The 15,929-nt window shown below is 64.6% G+C and overlaps 1 protein-coding gene across 1 annotated transcript; it reads left to right on the top strand.

The window, feature by feature from the left end:
- Positions 1–2,367: 2,367 nt before the first annotated feature.
- On the top strand, positions 2,368–15,773 carry FGFRL1 (fibroblast growth factor receptor like 1). Its single transcript, XM_059167443.1, has 7 exons — positions 2,368–2,679; positions 3,251–3,345; positions 12,153–12,425; positions 13,475–13,555; positions 13,647–13,931; positions 14,017–14,370; positions 14,503–15,773. Exons 2-7 carry the CDS (start codon positions 3,267–3,269, stop codon positions 14,949–14,951), a joined length of 1,521 nt encoding a protein of 506 aa, XP_059023426.1. The 5' UTR covers positions 2,368–2,679; positions 3,251–3,266; the 3' UTR covers positions 14,952–15,773.
- The last annotated feature ends 156 nt before the right edge of the window (positions 15,774–15,929 follow it).

Here is a 15,929-nt window from a genome sequence, read left to right as displayed (position 1 = left end):
CAGAGCCGCTCCTTGGGACTCCACCCAGTACTCTCTGGGTGGGCCACGCCTCCTCGCCCCCCTCCGACCCTGCCTGGGGCTGCTTATAGGCCCATGACCCCTCCCCACTGCCCACCTAGCCCCACGCTGCACTGGACGGCCTCGCATGCTGCCCACATCCTTATTTCTGACCACCCCCCAAACTTGAGAACCGCCTTTTCACACAGCTGCCTTTGGCGGCCTACACACCTGTTGGAGGGTTTCACGCTCCAGTTGTGTGTCCTCACAAACCTGTTCCTGAAGTCTGGGGCAGCCTTCGAGCTAGCCAAGACCCACTCCACCCACTTGCCCATTTTGTCCCAGAGCACCTGTCCATGACCCCCAAGGCCAGCTCCCCCCCGACCCTCCCTTCCCAGGAGGGCCCTGAATCAGCTCTCCTTGCTTCCTCCCCATCGGCAAGGCCTGAATCAAGTACGGGAGGGCTACTCAGGTCTGCCCTTTGGGCCCTCACTCAGGGTACAGACAGGACAAGGCTGGGCTGGGCTCGCCTCTACCCATCCCGAAGTGCCTACACTGGTCTGGAGACAGGATTTGGGACACTGCCTTCTCACTTGCTTGGGAAGGGTGGGCAGTCTGGGCCTTGATAGGCCCCAAACCCTGACTGTTGACACTCCCTCACCCAGCTCTCCTCTGCCTTGGGAATGTTAGTCTGCAAGGCCTCTGCAGTTTCAGTCTTCCCTGGAAGGTCTCCTGGAAGAGGGCACTCCTGAGCAGAGAGAAGCTGTTCCAGTCAGGGTTTCTGATGGAGCAGCATGACGAGAGGGGACTGAAAGGCTCCTGCATGGGGGCAGGTGTGTTCGTGTGTGTGTTGGGGGTATTATTTGGCCAGAGTTTGTGGGAGAAGGGGATGTGGTTAGGACCCAGGCATCCAGGGCCTCAAGGCTTGTGGGGTTTATGGTGAAGGCATTATGGAATCACAGCAAGATCACAATTTTATTTATCTTATTTTTTTAATTTAATTTATTTATTTGACAGAGAGAGAGAGATCACAAGTAGGCGGGGGGTAGGGGGAGCAGGCTCCCTGAGCAGAGAGCCTGATGTGGGGCTCGATCCCAGGACCCTGAGATCATGACCTGAGCCAAAGGCAGAGGCTTAATCCACTGAGCCACCCAGGAGCCCCCACAATTTTATTTTAAAATGATGATTGTCTGTTCCAGTGAAGCGACAGTGGAGGGGAAGCCGAGGAGAGCCTGGCCCCCTCCTCAGATCAGAAAGGTTGGGGAGGAGGCCCTGGAGGGTGAAGATGGGGAGGCATCTGAGTGGGCAGACGCTGAGCAGGCCAGGGCTGGGGTGGGGGGAGGGAGGGCAGTGTGCAGAAAGGACACAGTAAAGCAGGCCTCCAAAGCACAGTTTCAGTCTGCATGTTCAGTCTCTGCTGACTGCCCATGGGGAAATCTTGGGCGAATTACCTGCCTTCTCTGTGCTTCTGCTCCCTCACCTGTGTCAGGTGACAGCAAGGCACCTGCCTGCCTCTGAGGATTAAAGAAGTCGTGATGTGTGTTGGTCTCTATTACTCTTGTTGGTGTCCTTGGGGTTACTATCACAGCGGCAGGCCTGAAGCCCCAGGTGGGCATACCTGCCTTCGGTCAGGGATGCCACCATGACCCTGGGCACGGGGCAGAACCTCTGTTCCCCACTTCACCAGAGACCTGTTCCCCTCTGCCAGAACCACTTGGGACTGGAGCTGGGTCTTGGATCTCTTCACTGCTCCCAGGGGCTCCCCGGGGACTTGGGCCTCGAGGGAGCCCTGCAGCCATCCCGTCCGCCCGTCCTGGGCAACCAGGGATGGCCTAGCTGCAGTCGGGGCTGGCCCGAGGTCAGGCGACTGTGGGCTCGATCAGGGCCAGCGCTGGGGGTACCAGGAGTGCTTAGGCACGGTGGCTGCAGGTATGGGGTGGGCGCCGCGGCACCCAGGGGCGCGCGGGACAGGGTGGGGAGCTGCGGGGTGGGGTGGGGGCCGGGGTGGCGGTGGGCCTGGCTGGGGTGGCAGAGACTAACGGGGCAGGGGCGGGGGGGCGTGGCGTGGCGGGGGTGGGGCGGGGGCGGGACGAGGGCGGGAAGGGGGTGGCTGGGCCGGGTAGGGCGGACTGGGACTGGGGGCCGGGCCCGGCCGGGGGCGGGGCCGCGCCCCAGGGAGCCGCCCCGCCCGCAGGCCGCCCGCACTGCGAGGGTTAAGGCCCAGAGCCCCGCGGGCGGGGCGGGCGCGCGCGGATTGGGGGAAAGTTTGGGCGCGGGGCGGGCGCGGGGCGGGCGCGGGGCGAGCCGGGGCGAGCCGATTGGAGGGAAGTTGTGTCGGGGCGGGGCGCGCGGCGGGCTCGGCGCTCGCTCCGGGAGAGTTGACAAAGCCCCGCAGGGAAGGACGCCTCGCGGCGCGGCGCCCCGGGCCCCTCGCCCCGCCGCCCCGGGACCCCGGCCCCGGCCTCCAGCCCCTGGACTCGACCCCTCCGCCCGCGCTGCCTCCGGACACCCGCCTAGGCGCCGGTCCTGGCCCGAGCCGCCCGCGCCCAGGTAGCGCCGCCCCGTCCCGAGGCCGGGCCCGGGGGCGCGGGGCGCCGGGGTGCGGCGCCCGGGGCGGCGATGACCGCGCAGCGCGTCCCGCGGGCCCGGCCCTGAGCCCCGCTGCCTGCCTGCCCCGCCGAGGTGAGACCCTCCGCGCGCCCGCGACCCCGGGGGGCCGACTGGGAGGGCCTGCAGGGAAGGATCGGGGTCCGGGGTCCGGGATCTGGCCGGGGGCTGGGAGGGTCTGGGTTCCGGAATACAATGTGCGAGGCCGCTGGGCACCGCACGCGCCGCCGCCGACCCTGCCCGGCCAGTGGTCCTGTCCGCGCCCCGCCCCCGCCCCTGCACCCCACGTGGGCCCCCCCAAGCGCAAATTTGTCCGCTAATGGCGCAGGCGATTATGTGCGCGGCCGCCGGTGTTGTGTGTCCCGCGGGCAGGGCCCGAGTTACAAGCGCCAGGAATCCAGACGGTGTTTAGAGACGGGGGGCGGCGGGGGAGGCCGGTAATTAGTGTAAACCCTTTGTCTGCCTTTGATACCCGCGGTGCTCCCCGCCGCCGCTTCCTCCGCCCGGAGCGCTGGCAGGGAGGGCGGGGAGGCCCGCACCCAGACCCTCGCAGCCCCGGACTGCGGTGCTGGCGGCCCCGGGGCCCTAGTCTAGATGGTGGCGACTCCTACCCTGTACGCCAGTGACCGACCCTCAATACCTCCAGGTCTGGACGGGCCAAGATGACGCCCAGCCCCACGTTGTTGCTGCTGCTGCCGCCGCTGCTGCTGGGGGCCCTCCCGCCGGCCGCCGCCGCCCGAGGTGAGTCCTGGCGCCCAGCCCGGCGCCCTGGCCTGCGCCAGCGCCGCCCCTTTCCCTCCCGGGCCTGAACCCTGCCACAGTGCCCGGCTGGCGCGCGTGCCTGCGCCCCGCCCCTACTGGCCTGGAGCTTGGTGGGTCTTTCACCCTCTGGGCCCCCAGGCTCAGCCAGAAGGTACATCCCCCTTTGCCCGTGGGGTCCCCCAGCTCACCCCCAGCTCACCCTTGGGACTCTATGCTCACTGAGGGGGCACACCTCACCCACAAGGCCTCTCTCACCCAAAGATCACCCCGGCTCACCTGTGGGACCCCACACTTGCTGGTAGAGTGGACTCTGGCCCCAGTGCCTCTCAGGACACATGCATGTCTGTATGTGTACCTGAGGTTGAGGGCAGTTGGTTACCCTGAAGATTTTTGTGGGGTAGGCTGTTTGGCACAATGAACCCAGTTAGGCCCCTATAAGGACCCAATTAGACCCAGAGACCCCCATGGTGGTCAGGGTGCGGTTTGGGGACAGTGGGGACATTGTTAGTGTTTGGGACTCATGACCCAGCCCTGTGCCCTGAGCTGGCCCATCCCTGGGAAGATATAGGGTGGGGGGCTGGGGGATTGAGTGTCTGGAACATGGAGTTGCTGCATGGTGTAGGGGTGGGGGCTCGTCTCCAGGCAGACCCAGAGGACCACCTGCTTCAGGCCACATACTGTGTGTGGGTGTGTTCCATTCCAGGACTCAGATGCACGCTCACACACCTGATGTCCCAGTGGGCAGGCCTGCAATGTCTCCCGAGGGACGCTCGCCCCTGTACCCAGCCCCAGCAAGGTACAGCCTTGGCTGACGGGTGATGGGACATACGCGTTCACGGACTCTCGCCCGCCATCTTCTGCACTGGCCTCTTCTCGGCTAGGCGGGCCCTTTGGCCGGGCCAGCCCTTTGGGTGTGTTGACCACTCAGGAACGTCCCTGTCCTGTCCACCAGTCCTCTGAGGCTTCGCACCACTCCCCCCGCCACCCAGCGGGTACACCGAGCCCAGCCCGGCCTTATATGGGCACGTTCGGGAGTTGGGTGGCAGGCGGCAGCCCAGGTGGGCCTAATGCCACAGTACCCCCCCGCCTGCCCGGCTAGGGACTGGCCTGGTGGCCTGGTGGGGGCTGCCCAGGCGTGGTTGGGCCTGGCAGTGTCCTGGGCACGGCAGGCACTCAGGTCATATGCAGCAAGGCCCCCCCGCCCGCCAGTGGCCGGCAGCCTGGATTCCGATCCCTCTTTCATCTGCTTGGACACCCCTCGATCCCACACCTGCCTGTCCTCTGGCTGCTCAGCCAGGAGCTCTGGAGGCCGCTGGCCTGGCCTGGTCATTGGCTGGATCCTGACGCAGAGTGGCGGATGGCAGCAATGGCGGCGGCAGCAGAGCCTGCCTCAGTGCCAGGGGGCCCTGGAGGGGCCACACCCAGCTCTCTTTCCCTCAGCCTGGGCCTTGGGACTGCGCCTTGTCTCCAGCCTTGGCCCTCATGCCGGGTGTGCACTGCCCTGGCACCCACTCTCCAAGGGCAAGGTCCTGTGTGGCTTTGGGGGTGGGGTATGAGGCCCCTGTTCCTGAACAGTGCTGGCTTCCCCTCCAGCCTGGCCTTGAGGAGCACGGTAACTCTGGGCGCGCCCCCAGAGGGCCAGGCTGTTTGCCGAGAGCCGTCTTCCCTGTGCGTCACGCTCTCCACAGTCAGCCCGTCTCTACACTAGATCATGTTTTCAAAGTTCTTCTTTCTGAAAGTTTCACAATCAGGGTGGGTTTGTCTTCAACAGCTTTTTCCAAATTGGAGGGAAGATAGGATTTGGGTTTCTCACAGTGGGAACTCCAGCAGCTCCGATGGCCTTGCCTTTCCCAGAGAGCTCTAGAAGAACTCATGGAAGGGCTTGTCGGGTTTGAGCTTTTCCACAGGGGAAGCAGTGGACAGGTCTCTGGACAGCCAGCCCTCGAAGTCACCTTTCTGTCCCCTGGACCGTGCTGGTGTGCCCTGGGAGGCTGGCTGCTGGCTGCCTCACGCCACCGGCATAGTGACTTCTTGCCGTCTGGGCTGTGTTGGGAAGAGCCTACCAGTGCGTGTGAGGGCGTGCGGAGGACGCGCGGCCGTCAGGAGGGCTGTCGTCGTGTGCGTGTGCGCTGGCTGACCTTGCTTGGCCTCTGGCCAGGCCGCAGGGGCCTCCCCCAACCCTACCAGGCAGCCCCAGCTGAGGTGGATGTGCGGGAGCTGGGCCCAGGCGCTGTGAGGTGGGGATGCAGGCCAGCCGCCCCATTTATGTCTCGGGCCCCACTCCTGGAAGAGAAAATAAATCACTGTCCCCTCTGGGGGGAGGAGGGAGCCATGAACAAAGTCGCCTTTGGCTGGGCCTGGAAACTCCTACCGCAGGCTCCTTCTTCATTGTGCGGGAATCAATGGGCCTTCAACCCCCGCCCATTGCCATGGGGAAATGTTGGTTTTTCCCAGCAGTGGCCTCAGCCTCCGGCCTGGGGTTTGGACACTGCTAAGAGTGCTGGCGGAGGCAGGTGGTGGTCCCGGTGGGCCGGGAGTCTCGCTGCTGGCTGCGTTGCTGCTGGTGGCGGGCCTTCTGTGCCATCCCAGTGGCCGTAGCCCTGGCATGCCCAGGACACAGCCTCTGGCCCATGCTGCCACCCCACCCTGCCTGCCATCTGTCTTTCTAGTGGTGGTCATTGTGTGCTCCTGGTCAAGCCTGTGGGTGTTCAGTGTGGCTACTCTTGGGGTCCGAGGGCAGTGGAGGCCACTGTCCTGGGCTAGTTCAGGCTGGGTCTGCAGCCAGACGGTCCACAGTCGAGGAAGTCTGGGGGAGGGAATTGGGGGCATAGGGAGAGACGTGGGTAGCACAGCCCGGAAGGAGGTATGGGTACTGGTCAGGTGAGGGGAGAATGGCCTCTGGGTGGAGGAAGAGCATGGGCAGAGGTAGGCAGGTCGCACTGACCAAGGTGGACATCTTGGGGCTGCAGATGCCCTGGTGTAGCTGGATGGGGGCCAGGAGTGGGAATAGGCCAGGACTGGGCTGAGAGGTTGGTTGGCTAGGGTGCAGGGCAAAGGGGTTGGGCACGTCCTGGGTGATAGCTTCCTGTCCCCAGTGAGTTGCTGGGCTAGGGCCTTGAGGCTGGTGGGCCTGGGTCCCTTTGTCCCACAGGAACTGGCCTCGTTGGGGAGAACCAGCATGAGGCAGGGGCTCCAGGTCTGTCCCTGGAATGCAGGGGACAGTGTGGCAGGGAGGTGCTCCAGCCTAGGGCCTGCTGATGCCCAGGGCTTCCCTTTGTGGCAGGAAATAATGACTTTCTAACCCAGTTTGTTAGAGATTGACACAAGTCCTGCACTATGAAGAGATAAAGGGGCCTGGGGCAGCAGGTGGTGGAGAGGGAGCTGTGCCCAGCTCTGGCCTGGGACTGCCCTGGGCGGTGATCTCCTCTGACCCCACCATGCTGAGCCTCAGGACACTGAGGGTGTCAGTGGTGCCACTGGCTGGCCCTGGCACTCTGTAGCAGCCTGCCCGGTCTGGTGGGGACCGTGGGCTTCACTGTGGAGCCTGGCAGCAGGTGCTGTGTGCCCTGTAGCCTGCGGAGATCTCAGGGATCCCAGTGTGCCACAGCCTCGTACCTATAGTCTGTCAGCAAGAAGCTGGCTGTGGGCTGTTGGCTGGGACCCTGGGGTAGGTGAAGCTGGTGTGGGTGGGAGTGCGGGGCTCTGTGGCATGGGGCTTGGGCCGTCCGGCGCTTGAGCCCTCACAGTGAGGAGCAGCACTGGTGCCAACTTCTGACCTGGGGTTCCAGGTTCAGGAAACACCATGTCATATGGGTTCAAGCCCATGGCGGGCAGGACCCTGGGTGCGCTGGGCCTCTTGTCCTGTTACCCTGTTCCCTGGGTCCAGCACCAGCTTGTGAGGGAGACCCAGGGGACCAGGTCCTTCTTCACTCTGGGGCTGGGCTGGGGCTGGGGCTGGGCCCCTCTAGGGAGGTGGTGATGCTAAACCAGTTCTAGGTGCATGATGTTTTTCTGAGGTGGGGGAGGGGGGCAGGGGTCAGCTTGGAGTCTGTGGACTTGGCAGGCTGTGGATGCAGCCACCGGGGTATGCCAGTGAGCCCTCTAGACTGTTCCTAGGACCGTGGGGTGGGTGCCGTTAGCTGTTGGCCGTTCCTGTGGGGACCCCCTCCCCAGGGCAGCAGCCTGTCAGGGAATGCTCTGTGGCCCCCATGTGTGTCTTGGGAGTGGCAATGAGGAGGAGCCCTGGTCAGGTCTGGGCTGGAGGTCTGCCTGGGGCTTCCAGGGCCAGGGACAGACCTGGAGGGTCCCCCCACCAGCCTGTTGCCTTCCATGGTGCTGCTCCCCGGGCGGTATGTCAGGTCGGACACCTCGAACAGCTTGCTGACTCAGTGGGTCAGGCTGTCCCTTTGTTGCACCCAGACGGCCTGGCTTCTGGGGCAACAGCCCGCCCTGTGGGTCCTACCAGTTCCATGGGTAGATCCCATGGGTTCAGCCCCCAGGGGCCACCCCGGGCCTGCTGGTGATTGGGAGCCCATGTGTGTGCACGCGTGTACCAGAGTGGCTCAGAACCAGGGTGGAGGCTGAGCCCTGCCTCTCACGGCTGTCCTGGGGTGGTCTTCATCTGGGCCCCCTCTTTTTAGCCTCCCAGCCCTTGTCTTCTTGGGGGAGGGCACTGGCCCCAGGTCTGCCTCTGCGTGGTGTTCACCCACCAAAGGGACCAGCATAGGGACCCCCACTCTGCCGGAGAGTGTCCCCCTGCCTCTGCCAAGCTAGACGGGACCTACATCGCTTCCCTGCCCCCCGTCAGGCCCTGTCACAGAGTCCTTTGAGTCCTCTTTTCCAGACCACTTGACTTCTCCAGGAAGAGAGGGCTCCAGTGGCTCCAGCTGGCCATCCAAAGTCCCTTCCCAGCCAGTCCCAACAAGGTCAGCCTGATGGCTCCCCAACCAGCCAGAGAGTTCCTTCTAGGCTGGCCATTTCCAGGGCTTCTCAGGGCTGATTGGGAATGGAGTGAGCTCTGATGTACTGACCAGCTGATTCCTGCAGCCCCTCACTTCCACCCGTGTCCGTGGCCCCTGTGTAGGCAGTGTGGACTGGCACTTAGGGGCCCCCGGGAGGGCTGGTGTCTGGCCCAGCTCCTCATGAAGGCCGCTTGGGGTCAGCAGGTCATGAATGCCTTGAGCGGCGGAGAGAGGGAGAGGCTGGCATGGGCAATGCCCCCACGGCCAGGCCCGAGACAGACCTAAACAGAACAGGGGCTCGGGTATGGTTCAGATGGAGTGGCCAGAGCAGGCCACCCCAAGAGGGGCACCGCAGCCCCCTAGGGGGGTTGGGGAGGGTGTTGGGGAGAGATACCAGGAAGGGATGGGCAGCATAGAGGCCGTGAGGGTTAGGGAGGTGTGGGGGGCTGCACTTCAGGTGGCCCCCGAAGGTGTTGGAAACTGCATGGGCTAGACTGCCACTGGGGTCCTGTCCCTAGCCCTCCAGCATGTGTCACCCCTCCATCCGTCCCAGCTCCCCTGCTCCTTCAGCCCTCCTGGGCTCTGCTGGGATAGGAGGAGCATCAGCTGAGGTTATAGTGTTTTAACCCTTGAGCAACTGTCCTCACGGCAGGTGGGGCAAGGGGGTCTCTGGTGTGGGAAGTTTGCCTCTACTATTGGTGTATGACTGTGTATGTGCGTGTGCCTGGGAGCCTGTCGGTGGGTAGGGTGTGTGCATCTGGGGGGCAGCCCATGTGTCTGAGAACAGTGTCTGAGGGATAGCCTGTGTCTGGGGATAATATCTGGGGGACAGCCTGTGTGTCTGGGGAACAGTGTCTGGGGGACAGCCTGTGTGTCTGGGGGATAGCCTATGTGTCTGGGGGATAGCCTATGTGTCTGGGGACAGCGTCTGGAGATGGCGTGATGAGGTGGATGTATGGCACCTGAGTTCTGGGTGGTGGCTGGGAAGCCTAGAAGTGTAGGCTGGATATATGGGGTCTTCCTGGTTGCTGCCCCCTGACCCCTCCCCACACCCCCATTCTAGTATGTTGTCACAGCTGTGGGGATGGGGTAGGGCGGGAAGGAGAGAGGGAGGAGAAGAGGGTGTGGTGGTCCTCTCTCTGCCTACCGCATTGCTGTTCAGACCCCTTGAGGGGTGAGACCCAGCCCCGGCCTCCATTTACCCCCTCCACATGGCCATCCACATCCTGCCCATGCCCCCCAAAATTCCTCAAGGCTGTGGCTTGAGGCGCATGGAAGGTCAAGGGCTTCCTGGAGGTCGAGCTTGTGGGGAAGGTGCCTGTGCTGAAGGATCCAGAGACTGCCCTACAGCTGGTGGGAAACTGCCCCCGCTCCGCCCCCTGCACACCCTCCAGCTGCCCATCTGCCTCAGGTCTTGCCTCAGTTTGCCTCTGGCTGGGTGGGTTGGGCACCTGACCAGGTGGAACAATGGGGGCTTGTGTTTCCTGAGCTAAATATAGAGCCGTGGCCGTCACACTGGCGGCCAAAATCCCCAGGAATCTGGGGTGGGGGGGCTCCCTCCGGTGAGCCTGCTGGGGTCTTTGCAGAGGCAGGGGGTGGCAGGGGCAGGGAAGGCCCGGCTCAGGGAGGGGGGAAGGGGGCTGTTTGCTTTAGGATAAGGCTGGCTCCGGCTGGGGCCTCTGGCTGCCTGCCTGTCCCCCTGTCCTGCATGCAGGCCAGTCCTCAAGGCCACACCTCTGTTCTGTCTGGCAGTCACTGGGCTCTGTCCTCCTCTCTTGCAGTGGCTGAGGGGGCCTGTGGCCTCTGTGGCCCAGTAGATGCCCCTGACCCCCACTCCTCACACCCCACTGCCTGGTACAGGGAGGGGGCAGGGCTGCAGGTGCCCCTCCTGGCCCCGGAAGCGCTGTCTGTTGGGTCCTCTCTCTGCCACTGACACAGGCTTCTTCCAGGATGGGGCCAGGACAGGAAAGCCCGGGGAGAGAGGGATACCGTCTTAGCCCCCGACGCATGCCAGGCAGTGTTTGGGCCTGTGTGGACAGCCAGGTGTCAGTCAGCCTGGGGGCAGGCTGAGGGGGTCCCCTTTCTGTCCTGCAGTCTGGGATGCCCCTTTGAATAGTGGGATTGCAAGCAGTGACAGGTGTTAGACAGGGCCTGCCTGGGAGGAAGGCTGGGACCCTGGGCATGCTGTGGGGCCTCAGGAGACCCCCGCAACTGTCTCACTGTGACTTGGTGGGTGTCTGGGGGGCCCCATACGCAACTGAGAAATTTGGGAGAGGTAGATCTCAGCAGCTGCTTGCTGGGGCCCTGGGGGCCTGGAGGGAGCTGGCTGAGAGTGCAGGGATGGCTTGGGGCCCATGTTAGGAGCCCCATGGCAGGAGTGGGGGGAACCTTAGCAGAGGCAGAAGCATTCCTGGGGGTGTGCTTGGTGGGGTGGGTGGGAAGGTAGGTGGGGCTGGGTAGGGCCCTCCCCCACTTCAAGCTCCCTTCACCAGTGGGCATAGAGGGCACAGAGGGAAGGGCCTGGTGTTGCTGTGCCCCTGCTGTGCCCCCTAACCCTCCGTCCCCCTAGCAAAGCCGGGCCCCTCTCTGCCTAGACCCTGGGCTGTCAGCTCTCTCCATCCGAATGGGGGCCAACACCCCCTGCCCTCACCACCAGCAGACCAGTGGCGTGGGGCTACACTTTGCACAGGTCCCCTGGGGCTGGGAGATGGTGCACAGGAAGCTGCCACGAGCCTCTGGAAAGCCCAGGGATGCGCTCTGGGTCCTGGAGGGGAAGGCCGGCAACATAGCCAGCTGGTACCTACACAGCATAGAAACACCAGCTGGTTCTTGAGAGCACATGCTGCCCGCAGGCCCCATAGCTGTGCATCTCAGGGCGGCCACCAGCCGGCTCCTGGGAGACCAGGACACAGGATTCAGGACGTCCAGGCCCTAGTGGCCACAGTGTGGAGTGAGCACCCCTGGCCAACAGCCAGAGGGCGGGATCCTGGGAGCTAGACCCTGGAAGGGCAGTGGGGTGCCCGGAGCCATCTGTTCTGGTCTGGGTGTACAGTCAGCGGGGCGAGTGTAAGGGCTCAGCGCCCCCTGAGGTCGCCCCAAGGTGCAGGAGCCTTGGGGCTTGGCCAGGAGGCAACCCCACCTCTCTGGGACGCCAGCAGTATCCTCTGCAGCCGGCTAGCCGTGCCTGCTGGCTCTGCACCCAGGAGGCACCGAGGCTGGCTGTGAGCTGGGACAGGGCTGGGAGTGGGTTTCTTCCTGCTGGTGACTTGGGCTTCTCCTATTGGGGGACAGTGGGCAGGGGGCTGACAGCCAGACAGGAACCCTGCTGCTTGCCCTTGGACCCCAGGGACTCAGGGTCATGCCACCCTATCGTGCCACTCTGCTCAGCCTCCTGCCAAGGTGCCGCTGGCATCAGGGAGGCCCTTGGCCAGGCACACATAGCCGGGCACTGACCGGACCATGAGACACATCTGCTTGTGCTACACGGACTTGGTGCTGTGTGCCTTGCCTGTGGGGAGTACATGGGGGTCCATCCTGGCTCGCCTGTGGACGCGCAGCCTGGGTGAGTCGCTCTGGCCCCTCTGTATCCTGGCTCCTCCGTGACATGATGTGACGGCACATCCGGGGAGCTCAGATCCCGGCAGTGGCAGGATCCAGGAGACTGCTGACCCCTGCGGGCTGGGGCCAGGGCCCAGGGCTTCAGACCCCCACTGCCTGGGCTGGGCAGGCAGGCAGCTGACGGGGGCTCCCGCATGCAGGCCTGCCTGCACTCCTAACCACTGGCCACCCGCCCCTCCCTGACTGAGCCCTCTGTCCCACCCACAGGCCCTCCGAGAATGGCAGACAAGGTGGTTCCAAGGCAGGTGGCCCGGCTGGGCCGCACTGTGCGGCTGCAGTGCCCTGTGGAGGGAGACCCGCCGCCACTGACCATGTGGACCAAGGACGGCCGCACCATTCATGGCGGCTGGAGCCGCTTCCGGGTGCTGCCCCAGGGCCTGAAGGTGAAGGAGGTGGAGCGGGAGGACGCCGGCGCCTATGTGTGCAAGGCCACCAACGGCTTTGGCAGCCTCAGCGTCAACTACACCCTCATCGTGATGGGTCAGTGATGCCCACGCTGGGCCCATGCCGTGTGAGCCCAAGTCCACGTGAGCCCGGGAAGCAGACCTTCCCTGTGCGGCCTCACCCCACCCCAGTGCTGCTACCAGGAGGAGACCTACCTGCCGGCCTTCTCCAAGCCCAGGACAGGGGCCTGACCTCTGGGGCCACCACCCCCAGCCTGGGCCCTCCTCCTCAGGCCTGTGCCATGGGGTCCCCAGAACCTCTGCTGACGGGGAGACCCAGGCTGGCTAGGGGGTGGCAGGAGTGGGCATGGGAGAGCCCCAGGGTGGTGGTCTTGTGAAGGGCCTGGCTGGGAGGCCAGGCCTTGGCGTCGGCTCTGACTTTGAGGCTCAGATTTCAGAGTTCAGAGGGGCCGCCAAGGGCCTTGTGTTCTCTTCTGCCTCTGGGGCTCTGGTGTGGGGGCTGGCGGGGTCCCCAGAGACACACCCATGACTCGCTGGTACCGGGAGGGCTCCTGGGCTGGGTGCCTGGAGGTGGGGCTCCCTGGCAGCGACAGCACCCCATCTCGCAAAGGGGGCGAGCTTGACTTGTGCGGCCCCCTCCTTGGGTCCCTGACTGGGTGGAGGAGGCTGTGACAGGAAGGGCATTCCTTGGCCTGCCCCACCCCCACTGGGCCCCTGCTCTGGATTGTGGAATGGGAACACGGCTGGTGTCCCCCCCACTGTCCTCTGAGAGGGGAGGGTGACGAGGCGGTATGTGAGCCATGTCAGCTCTCCAAGGCCTCGGCCCCCTTGATGTGGGCTAGGGTTACCGCAGCTGCCGGGCGGGCCCGGCCCCCTCCTCCCACTGGGCCTGCAGACCCCCCGGAGCCGGGGGGGCTCTGTTGGGGTCACCTGCACCCAGGCAGCGGGCTGGGCGGGCAGCTCTTGCCCAGCTGTCTCTGGGATTCTGAGAGGTGGGTGTGCCCTGGGGGCGCGCATGTGTGTTTACAGAGCTCTCCCAGCTGGGCCAGAGGCCAGGGCCTGGGAACCAGCCTTGGGTCGGGAGGGACACTGTTGGGGCTCCCCTCATTGCTGTCCTCTCTGCAGATGATACTGGCGCAGGAAGGGAGCGTCTGGGGCACGACGGTGCCTCCGGGGGCCAGGAGGATGCAGCCAGCAAGCAGTGGGGTGAGAGGGGGTGGGCATCGCCGTCCTCCCTGGGCATGGGTGGGGGTGGCCTCCCAGTGTCCTGCTCACCTGTGTGCTGGCCATTCCACAGCGCGGCCCCGCTTCACGCAGCCCTCCAAGATGAGGCGTCGTGTGATCGCTCGGCCTGTGGGCAGCTCTGTGCGGCTCAAGTGTGTGGCCAGTGGGCACCCACGGCCCGACATCATGTGGATGAAGGACGACCAGGCCCTGACAGGCCTGGAGGCCGGGGAGCACAGAAAGAAGAAGTGGACACTGAGCCTGAAGAACCTGCGTCCCGAGGACAGTGGCAGGTACACATGCCGTGTGTCCAACCGCGCAGGCGCCATCAATGCAACCTACAAGGTGGACGTGATCCGTGAGTGCAGGGGGCTGGGGTTGGGGCGGGGGTAGGGTGGGGGCGGCCCAAGGTGGTGCCGACGACCTGCTGTGTCTCCATGCAGAGCGGACGCGCTCCAAGCCCGTCCTCACGGGCACGCACCCCGTGAACACGACCGTGGACTTCGGGGGCACCACATCCTTCCAGTGCAAAGTGCGCAGCGATGTGAAGCCAGTGATCCAGTGGCTAAAGCGTGTGGAGTATGGCGCTGAGGGCCGCTACAACTCCACTATCGATGTGGGCGGCCAGAAGTTCGTGGTGTTGCCCACGGGGGATGTGTGGTCGAGGCCCGACGGCTCCTACCTCAACAAGTTGCTCATTGCGCGCGCACGCCAGGATGATGCCGGCATGTACATCTGCCTGGGGGCCAACACCATGGGCTACAGCTTCCGCAGCGCCTTCCTCACCGTGCTGCCAGGTGCGCCCCCTCCCTGCTCCCACCCCAGCTACGCGAGGCGCCCCACGAGGCCATGGGCTGGCCGGTCGCGGGCTGTCCCGGGACCCGTGGCGACATTGCTCTCCCCACCCCTATCCTTGGCCTCTCTTGCAGACCCCAAGCCACCAGGGCCCCCCCTGGCCCCCTCGTCCTCGACCACCAGCTTGCCGTGGCCTGTGGTCATCGGCATCCCGGCTGGCGCCGTCTTCATCCTTGGCACCGTGCTCCTGTGGCTCTGCCAGGCCAAGAAGAAGCCGTGCACACCCGGGCCCACCCCGCCTCTGCCTGCACACCGCCCGCCCGTGGCCGCCCGCGACCGGGCCGGGGACAAGGACCGTCCCATGCCCCCCAGCCTCGGCCCTGCCCCTGGCGTGGGGCTGTGCGAGGAGCTCGGGCCTCCCGTGGCACCCCAGCATCTGCTGAGCCCGGGACCATCTGCCGGGCCCAGACTTTATCCCAAACTCTACACGGACGTGCACACGCACATGCACACACACACGCACTCGCACACACACTCGCACGTGGAGGGCAAGGTCCACCAGCACATCCACTACCAGTGCTAGCCAGTGCCACGGGGTTGGGCCCCACCCACCGGCCCTGCGGGGCCCAGGGTGGGGTGGCGGGCCCATGTGGGGCAGGCGGCTGCGCAGAGAGCTGGGGCCTAGGCAGGAGGCACAGTCAGCACCCTGGGGCGCCCTCGGTGACACACACATACCTCTGGACACACACACACACACACACACACACACACACACACACACCCTCAGACTAAGACACCTGGGAAGGTCTGTGCCGGCAACTTTGCATTGTGCATGTAGCAATGGGCTAGTTGATGAAGGAACCCCTCGCCCCATGAGGAGGGTTCCACAGGGGCCACGGTCAAGCCACCCCTCCCCGCGCCTGGCAGGGGGTCTGAGAGGACCCTGGCCAAACCTCCGAGCCCTGCCCCGTGCCGGCTGCCGTGTCCCTACCCAGGTCTCCACCAGCGGCTGGCTGTGTTTGCCAGTTCCTGTTTGGGCATTCCCCAGGCTCCCGGGCCGGGAGGTCAGGCAGAGCAGTCTTGGCCCCTGCCCTAAGAGGCTGGAGCCCCCTGGGGGTGACCCTGCCCTCGCCAGAGCGAAGGGCCCTTGATATTTATATTTAAAAAAAGAAAATAATAATATTAATAATGCTGGAAGGAAGGTGTACCACAGAGCCTGCCTGACCTCAGGCCCGGGACGCACCTGGCCTGCTGGCCAACTGGATGGCCGCCTCCGGGCCGGGCACCATTGCCCCACTGCCCGTGGCAGCCCCAGACCTCTGTAATTTTATATAGAGTTTGAGCTGAAGCTTCGTATATTTAATTTATTTTGTTAAACAAGAAAATGTGCATCCTCTTCCATTAAGCTGATGTTTCTGCCTTTGGCTTGTGCGTGTGTGCATGTGTGTGCGGGCCTGGGTCTGTGTACGGGCATGTTTGTGGGCCTGGTCTGTGAACAGGCGTGTGTGCCCATGTGTGCTTATGTCTGTGTACAGCTGTGTGTGTGGCCATGCCTGTGGGC

Source organism: Mustela lutreola, chromosome 1, assembly GCF_030435805.1.
Source record: "Mustela lutreola isolate mMusLut2 chromosome 1, mMusLut2.pri, whole genome shotgun sequence".
Taxonomy (NCBI): domain Eukaryota; kingdom Metazoa; phylum Chordata; class Mammalia; order Carnivora; family Mustelidae; genus Mustela; species Mustela lutreola.
This window is presented reverse-complemented; position numbering and strand designations above follow the sequence as displayed.